Raw genomic sequence first — 15,314 nt, 5'->3', positions numbered from 1 at the left:
CACCAAAGTAATGGCAGTCATGACGGCTACATTCCGCCGTCAAGGGGTCAGGTTCCTACCGTACTTGGACGATTTGTTGATCCTGGCAAATTCCCCAGAACTTCTCCTGTGTCATCTCGATCTGACGGTCCAGTGCACGAAATCCCACGGGTGGCTGATCAACTGGAAGAAATCCTCCCTGGTGCCTGCTCGGAGCATGTTACACCTGGGAGCGTTATTGGACACTCACAACTAACGGTTGTCCCCAGGGCCGGCGCTACCATTAGGCAGCTTTAGGCAGCTGCCTATGGGCGCCGGCCACTAAAGGGCGGCAGGCTCCGGCTTATTTTGTAGTAAATGGCTTATTATGTAGTGGCTGCCGCGGCGCGGGTCTGGCCAGCCGCAGCCACCACTGTTAGTTGTCCTCACCTTGCCGCGCCCCCTCTGCTGACGGATCCCAGACACAACCGCCCAGCAACGAGCGGGAACAACTGCGGCTCCCGTTCACCTCTCATTGGCTAGAGCCAGGCATTTGGTGCGATGCTGCTGTGTCTATATACTGGCCGGACAGGCAGCAGCGGATTCGTCCTCTCCCTCCTCGCCCTGCAGCAGCCCCTCTCAAGGCCGTAGGCAGGGAGGTTCGGTCACTGCCCTCAGCCTTCCATGCCCCCTCAGCCGTCCACCGCTTGTCGCAAGCTGCTGGCGGCCGCCCGCCTGGCGCCTGCTCCCGGCTCCCTTGTATCTGCCCGACCCTAGCCAGCTCCACCTCCTGCCCTGGCCCTGCAAGCCACATCTATGACAAAAAGTATGCCCAGCCACAGTCATCAAAATAAGTAAGTGATAATCATGTATGGCATCATGATAGTGCACTACATAAGGGTTGATCGCTATAATTTATATAATGGAAGGGGGCTGGGGGGTGTGATAGGCACAATGTATAAAAGGGGTGAGGTGATTAATAAAATATATACAAGGGGGTACACAAAATGAGATATATATATATATATATATATATACAAAGTCTGTTTGCGGCACTCCTCAATGCAATGTGTATAAGCTTGTATAATGTTGTGCCCTCCAATGGTGACCATGCAATCACCCATATGTAACAAATGTTCTGTAGGCGGCACTCACGGCTCCAAAGAAAAGAAAACAGGACGCTGTCTGACTTATATCGACGTTTCAATGTTTCCAATCAAACATTGATCCTGATGAAAATGTTTGATTGGAAACATTGAAACGTCGATATAAGTCAGACAGCGTCCTGTCTTCTTTTCTTTGGAGCCGTGAGTGCCGCCTACAGAACATTTGTTATATATATATATATATATATATATATATATAATTTATTTATTTATGGGTTCCGTATGGTTTACCAGCGGGTGGGATGCCGTCTGTCACATTCCCGACAGCGGCATCCCACCCACCAGAATGCCGGCAGTGGGACGTCCACTGCAAGTCCCCTCATGGGCACGCTGCGCTCACCACATTGCGGGCTAGGTGGCCACAGGTTCTGTTCCCACTCTATGGGTGTTGCGGACACCCACAAGTGGGAATATCCCTGTTGCACCGGAATCCCGACAGCTAGCAAATTAACTGCATCCCATTGATATAATTGTTTTGTGTGTGTGTGTGTGTGTGTGTGTGTGTATGTGTATATATATATATATATATAATATATATATATATATATATATACATACATGCTCAAGTTCAGAATGTGGGATACTTTGGGCTATCAGTTTCACTATCCACGTGGGCATGTAATGGAAATGGTAACCTTTGGTGAGTGACGGTACGTGTTTTACTGTTCTGAACAAGTTTAATGACGTTCTACCCAGGGGGTCCCATGTTCAGACCTTGAACTATATATATTTGCATTTTTGCTCCAGCACTGCCACACATTTTTGTTTTATGCACCAGCTGACAGCCCTGTGAGAGACAATGACTCCATTATTTTGAATCTGGAGCCGTCCGCAAGCCAATCAGAGCTCATTGATCTGCAGCCAATCATAATGTGGCATAATGTGTAAGGGCAATACTGTTGTGTGGCATAATGTTATAACAGGCATTACTGTGTGTGTGTCATAATGTGTAAGTGGCATAATGTATAGGGGTATTACTGTATTACAATATGTTATAAAGGGCACTACTACTGTGTGGCAAAATGTGTTTAAGGAGTACTACGGTGTGGCAGGACGTGAATGGGCCCTTTGTGACAGAACTTGAATGGACTCTACTGTGTGGCGTAATATGTAGTTTAACGTAAATGGGCTTTACTGTGGTGTAACATGAATAAGGGGCACTACTGTATGACGTAACATCAATAAGAGGCACTACTGTGAAGTAACGTAAATAACAGAGGTTCACAGGAAATTTGAGGAAAAATTACTTCACAGAAAGGGTAGTGGATAAGTGGAATAGCCACCCATCAGAGGTGGTAAAGGATAAGACAGTAGAGCAATTTAAACATGCATGGGATAGACATAAGGATATACTTACAAAGAAATAAGGATCAAATAAGGTTAGAGAAAAAAAAAATTAATAAAAAAAAGGGCAGACTAGATGGGCCAAGTGGTTCTGATCTGCCGTCAAATTCTAAGGGAGGGGGGAGTAGGCTTAAGTTTTGCCTAGGGTGCCGAGACACCTTGCACCAGCCCTGGTTGTCCCTGTCTCAGGAGAAAGTCCTGAAACTTCCTATCTCGTCCGCAAGTGTCGATACATTCGGTGATGCAAGTGCTAGGTCTCATGGTGTCGACTTTCGACATGATGGAGTATGCTCAGTTCCACTCTCGCCCTCTGCAGAAGTTAATTCTGGCCAAATGGGACGGCCTGCCTCACCGGATCAGATCTCACATGATCTCATTGTCTCCAGAGGTCCGCTTGTCACTGAGCTGGTGGCTGCAGGACCAACAATTGAGCAGGGGCCGTCCCTTCTGGATAACCAACTGGGTCCTTCTGACGATGGATGCCAGCCTGAGAGGTTGGGGCGCGGTGTTGGAACACCACTCTTTTCAAGGTCGGTGGACCAAGGGGGAGTCTCTACTCCCGATAAATATTCTGGAACTGCGGGCAGTGTTCAATGCGTTGACAATGGCCCAGCATCTAATACAAAACAGGCCTGTTCAAGTACAGTAAGACAACGCCACCACGGTGGCGTATATCAATCATCAAGGCGGCACTCGAAGCCGCATGGCAATGAAGGAAGTATCATGGATTCTTCAGTGGGCAGAATGCCATCTGCCAGTCGTATCCGCAGTGTTCATTCCGGGAGTCATGAACTGGGAAGTGGACTATCTCAATCGTCAGGACGTGCACGCAGGAGAGTGGAGCCTCCATCCGGAGGTATTTCAACTTCTCGTGGACATGTGGGGACTTCCATATGTGGATCTGATGGCGTCTCGACACAATCACAAGGTTCCGGTCTTCGGAGCAAGGACAAGGGATCCTCAAGCTGCGTTCGTGGACGCTCTGGCAATTCCATGGAACTTTCAGCTACCGTACGTGTTCCCTCCTATGTCACTCCTGCCCAAAGTAATACGGAAGTTCAAGCAAGAAGGAGGAAACCTGCTTCTAGTCGCTCAAGCTTGGCCCAGGCAGCACTGGTTCTCCGATCTACTGGGTCTCTCGTGGGATCATCCCCTTCTACTTCCACAACGACCAGACCTCCTTGTTCAGGGCCCTTGAGTTTACCAGGACTTGGCCCATCTGGCTTTGACGGCATGGCCCTTGAGGCTTCCGTCCTGAGGGCCAAGGGTTTTTTCTGAGGCTGTCGTTCAAACTATGTTGAAGGCCCGTATGCCGGCTTCTGCTCGGATCTACCATAGGGTCTGGAATGCTTACTTTACTTGGTGTGCGTCTCATAATCATGACGTTTTCAAGTTTAGTACGGCCAAATTATTGGCTTTTCTACAACAGGGCCTAGACTTGCGTCTGGCCTCCCTGAAGGTTCACACTTCTGCCTTGTCGGTTTGGTTTCAGAGAAAGATTGCCACCCTACCTGATGTCCATACGTTCACTCAGGGTGTGTTGCGGATTCAGCCTCCTTATGTGCCACCGGTGGGCCCCTTGGGACTTGTCAGTGGTTTTGGAGGCCTTGCAAGGGTCTCCTTTTGAGCCTTTTGCCTCTGCTGACCTTAAGTGACTTTCCTTTAAGGTCCTATTCTTGCTAGAAGGGTCTCGGACTTGGGTGCCTTATCCTGTAAGTCTCCCTATTTGATTTTTCATCGTGACCGGGCGGTTCTTAGAACACGGCCAGGGTATTTACCTAAGGTGGTGTCTTCGTCCCACCTTAACCAAGAGATTGTGTGTCCGGCCTTTAATTCTCCTGAGTTGTCTCCCAAAGAACGGTCTTTGGATGTGGTACGGGCTCTCCGTATCTATGTGAAGAGAACTTCCTCCGTTAGGAAATCTGATTCTCTTTTTGTATTGTTTGGTTTTCACAAACGTGGCTGGCCTTCTTCCAGGCAGACTCTGGCCAGATGGATTAGAATGGTGATTGCACATGCTTGTGTACAGGCTGGTCGTCCAGTTCCTGCTACCATTAAGGCCTATTCTACTCGGTCGGTTGGACCTTCTTGGGCTGCCTGCCGGGGTGCGACCCTTGAACAATTGTGCAAGGCGGCTACGTGGTCCTCAGGGAACACGTTTATAAGGTTCTATGCCTTCGATACCGCCGCTTCCCAGGATGCTTCCTTTGGACGCCGGGTTCTTGTGCCCGCTACAGTGCGTCCCCTCCCGTAAGGAACTGCTTTGGGACATCCCTGATGTTAATCCTTGTGGAGACCAGTGTACCCCGCAACAGAAAACGAGATTTATGGTAAGAACTTACCTTTGTTAAATCTCTTTCTGCGAGGTACACTGGGCTCCACAAGGCGCCCACCCTGACGCACTTAGCTTCTTTGGGTTGGTATTGGCATAGTCGCTGACACCCTCTCCTGCGGTGTGTGGTGTAATTGACTACGAGCGATTGTCATCTCTGGTACCTGCTACTGCATTGGGCTGGTTAGAGAAACTGAGCTCCTGTGCAGGGAGGCGGGGTGATATAGGAGGCGGCGCTGTGCATCTTGGGAAGAAGGTCAAAGCTTTGAGCCTGTTGGTGCCTCGGATCAGGATCCTACTCTACACCCCCTGATGTGAATCCTTGTGGAGCCCAGTGTACCTCGCAGAAAGAGGTTTAACAACGGTAAGTTCTTACCATAAATCTCATTTTTGGAATAGGTGAAAAAAAGACACATAATTGTCTAATAATAAACCTATATAGTATGGAATCTTATACAAACTTAAGTGTTACCAAATAAATTCACCTATGAGGTCATCTCTTGTAGTTGCAGTGGTCCTTAACCACTTAACTCACGATTTATTTTGCCAAAAACCGCTACGAAATTGTCGGTTTTTTTTATGAGTGAATTAGATGAATAACATGAATCCCAAATGATTTTAGTTAAAATATATATATATATATATATATATATATATATATTATACAGCCATCAGGTATACAGGGGGGGGGGGGGGTCTGGGGGTGACTTGGGAGGGTTCATTTACACTCCCCAACAGCTGCCATTGTCTGCAGCCACTGGAGGGGGGGTCCTGCCGTGCTGACCGATCAGCAGTGATCATCAGCACGGCAATTAGTGGAGGAGAGTGCAGGGAGGCAGAGGGACCTTCCGTTCCCTCTGACAGCAGCGGTGGAGGGAAGTTTCTCTTCCCTGCCGCTGCTAACACTCTCTATCTGACTGGTTGTATACTGTGCGACCAGGTCAGATAGAGCACTTGCAGGCATGGTCACATCTGGTGCAACCATGCCATGCAAGTGGTTAAAGACATTTGTATATATTTGTCCATGGAGGTTCTAAGCTGGGAATAAAAATGCATGAAAAATAAGGAGATACAGAGATCCTATACTTGGCAAGGCCCAGTGCTGAGAATCATGGGGGTTATGATGAGTGGGCTCCAAATGACAGCCTGACATATAGAGATGCCATAACTGCTCAGCACTGCTAACACAATTTGGTTTTTATGTTGCATACCATGATGTTCCATCCACAGGATCATGAAGTGACAGCCTCATTGTTGAACCAACAGCATAAAGTTCGTTTTTCAGAGTCTGTGCAAAGTGGATGTGTTATTTTTCCTCTATCTGGTACGTTAATTAATGATGTATGTTATAGTATAATGTATACACGCAGGTGTGCACCTAGGACAAAATTACAGGGGGGGGGGGGGGCACCAGGCACACCGCTCCCAGAAAAGGGGCATTGTCTTGCAACGAGGGTGTGACCTCACAAGAGAAGTACCCATAAAGGGAATGCCGTATGCGTATGACGGGGAGAGGGTGACACCTTGCAAAAGGCAGAGGATGACAGGAGAGGGAGGGTGATGGGGAGATAGTGACACAGGGAAGAGGCATTGGGTGACAGGGAGAGGGTGACAGCAGTGAGTGACAGGGAGAGGGTGATACCAGGGAGAGAGTGACAGCAGTCAGTGACAGGGAGAGGGTGACAACAGTAGGTGACAGGGAGAGAGTGACAGCAGTGGACGACAGGGAGAGGGTAATACTAGGGAGAGTGACTCCAAGGAGACAGTGACAACAGTGGGCAACAGGGAGAGGGTGACGTCAGGGAGATGGTGACAGCAGTGGGTGACAATAATGGGCAAAGGGAATATGTGACACCAGGTAGAATATGACACCAGGGAGAGTGTGATGCTAGGGAGAGAGTGACAGCAGTGGGCAACATGGAGAGGGTGACGCCAGGGAGAGAATGATAGCAGTGGGCGACAGGGAGAGGGTAATACTAGGGAGAGAGTGATTCCAAGGAGGCAGTGACAGCAGTGAGTGACAGGGCGAGGCTGACCGCAGTGCATGAGAGGGTGATGCCAGAGAGAAGGTAAAAGCAGTGGGGGAGAGGGTGATGTCAGGGAAACGGTGACCGCAGTGACGCCAGGGAGTGACAGCAGAGGGTGACACCAGGGAGAAGGTGACAGCAGTGAGCGACATGGAGAGAGTGACAGCAGTGAGCGACATGGAGAGAGTGACAGCAGTGAGCGACATGGAGAGAGTGACAACAATGAGCGACAGGGAGAGTGATGACAGGGAGAGAGTGGTAGCACCTCACATAGCACTGCAGGATAGGGGGCGCTGTAGGCGGCACTTGTCAATCATCTGTTTTAATTACTTTCACTTGCAGCATCCCCCCCTTTTTGAAGCCCAGCATTTCCTGACTGCCAATGTCTCCTACCCTGACCCCTTCTGTCGCTAATACCTATTTCTCTAACGTCCTAAGTGGATGCTGGGGACTCCGTCAGGACCATGGGGAATAGCGGCTCCGCAGGAGACAGGGCACAAAAATAAAGCTTTAGGATCAGGTGGTGTGTACTGGCTCCTCCCCCTATGACCCTCCTCCAAGCCTCAGTTAGGTTTTTGTGCCCGTCCGAGCAGGGTGCAATCTAGGTGGCTCTCTTAAAGAGCTGCTTAGAAAAAGTTTTTTAGGTTTTTTATTTTCAGTGAGTCCTGCTGGCAACAGGCTCACTGCATCGAGGGACTTAGAGGAGAGAATTTCAACTCACCTGCGTGCAGGATGGATTGGATTCTTAGGCTACTGGACACCATTAGCTCCAGAGGGAGTCGGAACACAGGTCTCGCCCTGGGGTTCGTCCCGGAGCCGCGCCGCCGACCCCCCTTACAGATGCTGAAGATTGAAGGTCCGGAAACAGGCGGCAGAAGGCTTTTCAGTCTTCATGAAGGTAGCGCACAGCACTGCAGCTGTGCGCCATTGTTGTCACACACTTCACACCAAGCGGTCACGGAGGGTGCAGGGCGCTGCTGGGGGCGCCCTGGGCAGCAATATTTTATTACCTTAAGGCAAAAGAATACATCACATATAGCCATTAAGGCTATATGTATGTATTTAACCCATGCCACTTATCTAAATCCACGGGAGGAAAGCCCGCCGAAATAGGGGGCGGGGCTTATTCTCCTCAGCACACAGCGCCATTTTCCTGCTCAGCTCCGCTGTGAGGAAGGCTCCCAGGACTCTCCCCTGCACTGCACTACAGAAACAGGGTAAAACAGAGAGGGGGGGCATTTTTTGGCGATATACTGGATATATTTAAGCTGCTATAAGGAACAACACTTATATAAGGTTGTTCCCATATATATTATAGCGCTTGGGTGTGTGCTGGCAAACTCTCCCTCTGTCTCCCCAAAGGGCTAGTGGGGTCCTGTCTTCGATAAGAGCATTCCCTGTGTGTCTGCTGTGTGTCGGTACGTGTGTGTCGACATGTATGAGGACGATGTTGGCGTGGAGGCAGAGCAATTGCCGATAATGGTGATGTCACCCCCCAGGGAGTCGACACCGGAATGGATGGCTTTGTTTATGGAATTACGTGATAATGTCAGCACATTACAAAAATCAGTTGACGACATGAGACGGCCGGCAAACCAGTTAGTACCTGCCCAGGCGTCTCAGACACCGTCAGGGGCTGTAAAGCGCCCTTTACCTCAGTCGGTCGACACAGACCCAGACACAGACACTGAATCTAGTGTCGACGGTGATGAAACAAACGTATTTTCAAGTAGGGCCACACGTTATATGATCACGGCAATGAAGGAGGCTTTGCATATCTCTGATGCTGCAAGTACCACAAAAAGGGGTATTATGTGGGGGGTGAAAAAACTACCTGTAGTTTTTCCTGAATCAGAGGAATTAAATGATGTATGTGATGAAGCGTGGTTTAACCCAGATAGAAAAATGCTAATTTCAAAAAAGCTATTAGCATTATACCCTTTCCCGCCAGAGGTTAGGGCGCGCTGGGAAACACCCCCTAGGGTGGATAAGGCGCTCACACGCTTATCAAAACAAGTGGCGTTACCGTCTCCGGATACGGCCGCCCTCAAGGATCCAGCAGATAGGAGACTGGAAACTACCCTAAAAAGTATATACACACATACTGGTGTTATACTGCGACCGGCCATCGCCTCAGCCTGGATGTGCAGTGCTGGGGTCGTCTGGTTGGATTCCCTGACTGAAAATATTGATACCCTGGATAGGGACAGTATTTTATTGACTATAGAGCAATTAAAGGATGCTTTCCTTTATATGCGAGATGCGCAGAGAGATATTTGCACTCTGGCATCGAGAGTAAATGCGATGTCCATATCTGCCAGAAGGAGTTTATGGACGCGACAGTGGTCAGGTGATGCGGATTCCAAACGACATATGGAAGTATTGCCGTATAAAGGGGAGGAATTATTTGGCGTCGGTCTATCGGATCTGGTGGCCACGGCAACTGCCGGAAAATCCACCTTTTTACCTCAGACCCCCTCCCAACAGAAAAAGACACCGTCTTTTCAGCCGCAGTCCTTTCGGTCCTATAAGAACAAGCGGACAAAAGGACAGTCATATCTGCCTAGGGGCAGAGGAAGGGGTAAGAGAGGGCAGCAAGCAGCCCCTGCCCAGGAACAGAAGCCCTCCCAGGGTTCTGCAAAGCCCTCAGCATGACGCTGGGGCCTTACAAGCGGACTCAGGAACGGTGGGGGGTCGACTCAAGAATTTCAGCGCACAGTGGGCTTGCTCACAGGTGGACCCCTGGATTCTGCAGGTAGTATCTCAGGGTTACAGGTTGGAATTCGAGAAGTCTCCCCCTCGCCGGTTCCTAAAGTCTGCTTTGCCAACGTCTCCCTCAGACAGGGAGACGGTATTGGAAGCCATTCACAAGCTGTTTGCTCAGCAGGTGATAGTCAAGGTACCCCTCCTACAACAGGGAAAGGGGTATTACTCCACGCTATTTGTGGTACCGAAGCCGGACGGCTCGGTAAGACCTATTCTAAATCTGAAATCTTTGAACCTGTACATACAAAAATTCAAGTTCAAGATGGAGTCACTCAGAGCAGTGATAGCGAATCTGGAAGAAGGGGACTTTATGGTGTCCCTGGACATAAAGGATGCTTACCTGCATGTCCCAATTTGCCCTTCACATCAAGGGTACCTCAGGTTCGTGGTGCAAAACTGTCATTATCAGTTTCAGACGCTGCCGTTTGGATTGTCCACGGCACCTCGGGTCTTTACCAAGGTAATGGCCGAAATGATGATTCTTCTGCGAAGAAGAGGCGTATTAATTATCCCTTACTTGGACGATCTCCTGATAAGGGCAAGGTCCAGAGAACAGCTGGAGGACGGAGTAGCACTAACCCAAGTAGTGCTGCAACAACACGGGTGGATTCTGAATTTTCCAAAATCTCAGTTGACCCCGACAACACGTCTGCTGTTCCTGGGAATGATTCTGGACACGGTTCAGAAAAAGGTGTTTCTTCCGGAGGAGAAAGCCAGGGAGTTATCCGAACTTGTCAGGAACCTCCTAAAACCAGGGACAGTGTCTGTACATCAATGCACAAGAGTCCTGGGAAAGATGGTGGCTTCTTACGAAGCGATTCCATTCGGCAGATTCCACGCACGAACTTTTCAGTGGGATCTGCTGGACAAATGGTCCGGATCGCATCTGCAGATGCATCAGCGGATAACCTTATCGCCACGGACAAGGGTGTCTCTTCTGTGGTGGTTGCAGAGTGCTCATCTGTTAGAGGGCCGCAGATTCGGCATACAGGACTGGGTCCTGGTGACCACGGATGCCAGTCTGAGAGGCTGGGGAGCGGTCACACAAGGAAGAAATTTCCAGGGAGTATGGTCAAGCCTGGAGATGTCTCTTCACATAAATATACTGGAGCTAAGAGCGATTTACAATGCTCTAAGTCTGGCAAAACCCCTGCTTCAGGGTCAGCCGGTGTTGATCCAGTCGGACAACATCACGGCAGTCGCCCACGTAAACAGACAGGGCGGCACAAGAAGCAGGACAGCAATGGCAGAAGCTGCAAGGATTCTTCGCTGGGCGGAAGATCATGTGATAGCACTGTCAGCAGTATTCATTCCGGGAGTGGACAACTGGGAAGCAGACTTCCTCAGCAGACACGATCTACACCCGGGAGAGTGGGGACTTCATCCAGAAGTCTTCCACATGATTGTGAACCGTTGGGAAAAACCAATGGTGGATATGATGGCGTCCCGCCTCAACAAAAAACTGGACAGGTATTGCGCCAGGTCAAGAGATCCTCAGGCAATAGCTGTGGACGCTCTGGTAACACCGTGGGTGTTCCAGTCAGTGTATGTGTTTCCCTCCTCTGCCTCTCATACCAAAAGTACTGAGAATTATACGGCAGAAGGGAGTAAGAACGATACTAGTGGCTCCGGATTGGCCAAGAAGAACTTGGTACCCGGAACTTCAAGAGATGCTCACGGAGGATCCGTGGCCTCTACCTCTAAGACGGGACCTGCTTCAGCAGGGACCGTGTCTATTCCAAGACTTACCGCGGCTGCGTTTGACGGCATGGCGGTTGAACGCCGAATTCTAAAGGAAAAAGGCATTCCGGAAGAGGTCATTCCTACACTGGTAAAAGCCAGGAAGGAGGTGACTGCACAACATTATCACCGCATTTGGAGAAAATATGTTGCGTGGTGTGAGGCCAGGAAGGCCCCCACGGAGGAATTTCAACTGGGTCGATTCCTACATTTCCTGCAAACAGGATTGTCTATGGGCCTCAAATTGGGGTCCATTAAGGTTCAAATTTCGGCCCTGTCGATTTTCTTCCAGAAAGAATTGGCTTCAGTTCCTGAAGTCCAGACTTTTGTAAAAGGAGTACTACATATACAGCCCCCGGTTGTGCCCCCAGTGTCACCGTGGGATCTTAATGTAGTCTTGGATTTTCTCAAATCCCATTGGTTTGAGCCGCTCAAATCGGTGGAGCTGAAGTATCTCACATGGAAAGTAACCATGCTACTGGCCCTGGCTTCAGCCAGGAGAGTATCAGAATTGGCGGCTTTATCATATAAGAGCCCATATCTGATTTTCCATACGGACAGGGCAGAACTGCGGACGCGTCCTCATTTTCTGCCTAAGGTGGTGTCAGCGTTTCACCTGAACCAGCCTATTGTGGTGCCTGCGGCTACTAACGAGTTGGAGGATTCCAAGTTGTTGGACGTGGTCCGGGCATTGAAAATATATATTTCAAGAACGGAGGGAGTCAGAAAGTCTGACTCACTGCTTATATTGTATGCACCCAACAAGATGGGTGCTCTTGCTTCTAAGCAGACGATTGCTCGTTGGATTTGTAGCACAATTCAACTTGCACATTCTGTGGCAGGCTTGCCACAACCTAAATCTGTCAAGGCCCATTCCACAAGGAAAGTGGGCTCATCCTGGGCGGCTGCCCGGGGAGTCTCGGCATTACAACTCTGCCGAGCTGCTACTTGGTCAGGGGCAAATACGTTTGCAAAATTCTACAAATTTGATACCCTGGCTGAGGAGGACCTTGAGTTCTCTCATTCGGTGCTGCAGAGTCATCCGCACTCTCCCGCCCGTTTGGGAGCTTTGGTATAATCCCCATGGTCCTGACGGAGTCCCCAGCATCCACTTAGGACGTTAGAGAAAATAAGAATTTACTTACCGATAATTCTATTTCTCGTAGTCCGTAGTGGATGCTGGGCGCCCATCCCAAGTGCAGATTGTCTGCAATACTTGTACATAGTTATTGTTACAAAAAAATCGGGTTGTTATTTGTTGTGAGCCGTCTGTTCAGAGGCTCCTACGTTTGTCATACTGTTAACTGGGTTCAGATCACAAGTTATACGGTGTGATTGGTGTGGCTGGTATGAGTCTTACCCGGGGTTCAATATCCTTCCTTATTGTGTACGCTCGTCCGGGCACAGTATCCTAACTGAGGCTTGGAGGAGGGTCATAGGGGGAGGAGCCAGTACACACCACCTGATCCTAAAGCTTTATTTTTGTGCCCTGTCTCCTGCGGAGCCGCTATTCCCCATGGTCCTGACGGAGTCCCCAACATCCACTACGGACTACGAGAAATAGAATTATCGGTAAGTAAATTCTTATTATAACATTCATGAACTCAACTTGAAGTTTCTTTGTTATTCAGTCACAATGTCCTTTTATTACATTTCAAAATGCTGACATAACCAAGATTCAAACCCATTGCCTGTGGCATTGCAGTCAGACAATTTATTCATTGCGCTATCTGCCCTCGCATAGAAAGCTAGAGATTTCTAAGCTAGAGAATTCTAACTATTTGAAGCTTACCTTGTACTTTGTGAAAAAATGATCAGCATTGTGGCTGAGCAGATCTATGCAGTGTGTGGCTGGAAGAGATTGGATGTGTGGCTGCACACTATATAGATCTGCTCAATTGCAATGCTGATTTCTCTGACGTCCTAAGTGGATGCTGGGACTCCGTAAGGACCATGGGGAATAGCGGCTCCGCAGGAGACTGGGCACAACTAAAGAAAGCTTTAGGACTACCTGGTGTGCACTGGCTCCTCCCCCTATGACCCTCCCCCAGACCTCAGTTAGAATCTTGTGCCCGGCTGAGCTGGATGCACACTAGGGGCTCTCCTGAGCTCCTAGAAAAAGAAAGTTTATTTTAGGTTTTTTATTTTCAGTGAGATCTGCTGGCAAAAGACTCACTGCTACGAGGGACTAAGGGGAGAGAAGCGAACCTACCTGCTTGCAGCTAGCTTGGGCTTCTAGGCTACTGGACACCATTAGCTCCAGAGGGATCGAACACAGGGCCCGACCTCGATCGTCCGGTCCCGGAGCCGCGCCGCCGTCCCCCTTACAGAGCCAGAAGCAAGAAGACAGTCCTGGAAATCGGCGGCAGAAGACTTCGGTCTTCATCAAGGTAGCGCACAGCACTGCAGCTGTGCGCCATTGCTTCCCATGCACACCTCACACTCCGGTCACTGATGGGTGCAGGGCGCTGGGGGGGGGCGCCCTGGGCTGCAATATTAAGTACCTTGGCTGGCAAAACTACACATAATATAGTCATAGAGACTATATATGTGTAAAATCCCCTGCCAGATATACCTACAAAAAAGCGGGAGAAGTCCGCCGGAAAAGGGGCGGGGCTATCTCCCTCAGCACACTGGCGCCATTTTCCCTCACAACTCCGCTGGAAGGATCGCTCCCAGGCTCTCCCCTGCAGTTTCCAGACTACATAGGGTAAAAAAAGAGAGGGGGGGCACTAAATTTAGGCGCAATATTGTGTATACAAGCAGCTATTGGGAAAATCACTCAGTTACAGTGTTAATCCCTGTGTTATATAGCGCTCTGGTGTGTGCTGGCATACTCTCTCTCTGTCTCCCCAAAGGGCTTTGTGGGGTCCTGTCCTCAGTCAGAGCATTCCCTGTGTGTGTGCGGTGTGTCAGTACGGCTGTGTCGACATGTTTGATGAGGAGGCTTATGTGGAGGCGGAGCAGTTGCCGATAAATGTGATGTCACCCCCTGCGGGGCCGACACCTGAGTGGATGGACTTGTGGAAGGACTTACGTGAAAGTGTCAACTCCTTACATAAAAGGTTTGACGACATAGCAGATGTGGGACAGCCGGCTTCTCAGCTCGTGCCTGCCCAACTGTCTCAAAAGCCATCAGGGGCTCTAAAACGCCCGCTACCTCAGATGGCAGACACAGATGTCGACACGGATACTGAATCCAGTGTCGACGACGATGAGACTAATGTAACTTCCAATAGGGCCACACGTTACATGATTGAGGCAATGAAAAATGTGTTGCACATTTCTGATGTTACCCCAGATACCACAAAAAAGGGTATTATGTTTGGGGAGAAAAAACTACCAGTAGTTTTTCCCCCATCTGAGGAATTAAATGAAGTGTGTGAAGAAGCGTGGGCTTCCCCCGATAAGAAACTGGTAATTTCTAAAAGGTTGCTAATGGCGTACCCTTTCCCGCCAGAGGATAGGTCACGTTGGGAAACATCCCCTAGGGTGGATAAAGCGCTCACACGCCTGTCAAAGAAGGTGGCACTACCGTCTCCGGATACGGCCGCCCTAAAGGAGCCTGCTGATAGGAAGCAGGAGGCTATCCTGAAGTCTGTGTATACACACTCAGGTATTATATTGAGACCGGCTATTGCTTCAGCATGGATGTGCAGTGCTGCAGCTGCGTGGTCAGATTCCCTGTCAGAAAATATTGATACCCTAGACAGGGACACTATATTGCTAACCGTAGAGCATATAAAAGACGCAGTCTTATACATGAGAGATGCACAGAGGGATATTTGCCGGCTGGCATCTAAAATAAGTGCAATGTCCATTTCTGCCAGGAGAGGATTATGGACTCGGCAGTGGACAGGTGATGCAGATTCTAAAAGGCACATGGAAGTTTTGCCTTACAAGGGTGAGGAGTTGTTTGGGGATGGTCTCTCGGACCTCGTTTCCACAGCGACAGCTGGGAAGTCAGCATTTTTACCCCAT

At 49.5% G+C, this 15,314-nt stretch overlaps 1 protein-coding gene across 1 annotated transcript in view; it reads left to right on the top strand.

The window, feature by feature from the left end:
* The window catches only part of C9H1orf146 (chromosome 9 C1orf146 homolog), a 150,460-nt gene that overhangs the window by 30,484 nt on the left and 104,662 nt on the right, over positions 1-15,314 (top strand). The window contains exon 3 of the mRNA XM_063938750.1: positions 6,031-6,124. Within this exon, the coding sequence (XP_063794820.1) occupies positions 6,031-6,124 (94 nt within the window). The remainder of the gene's footprint in view (positions 1-6,030; positions 6,125-15,314) is intronic.

The sequence above is a fragment of the Pseudophryne corroboree genome, chromosome 9 (assembly GCF_028390025.1).
Source record: "Pseudophryne corroboree isolate aPseCor3 chromosome 9, aPseCor3.hap2, whole genome shotgun sequence".
In the NCBI taxonomy this organism is placed as follows: domain Eukaryota; kingdom Metazoa; phylum Chordata; class Amphibia; order Anura; family Myobatrachidae; genus Pseudophryne; species Pseudophryne corroboree.
The sequence above is the reverse complement of the archived record's forward strand: the minus strand, read 5'-3'. Positions and strand labels throughout refer to the sequence as shown.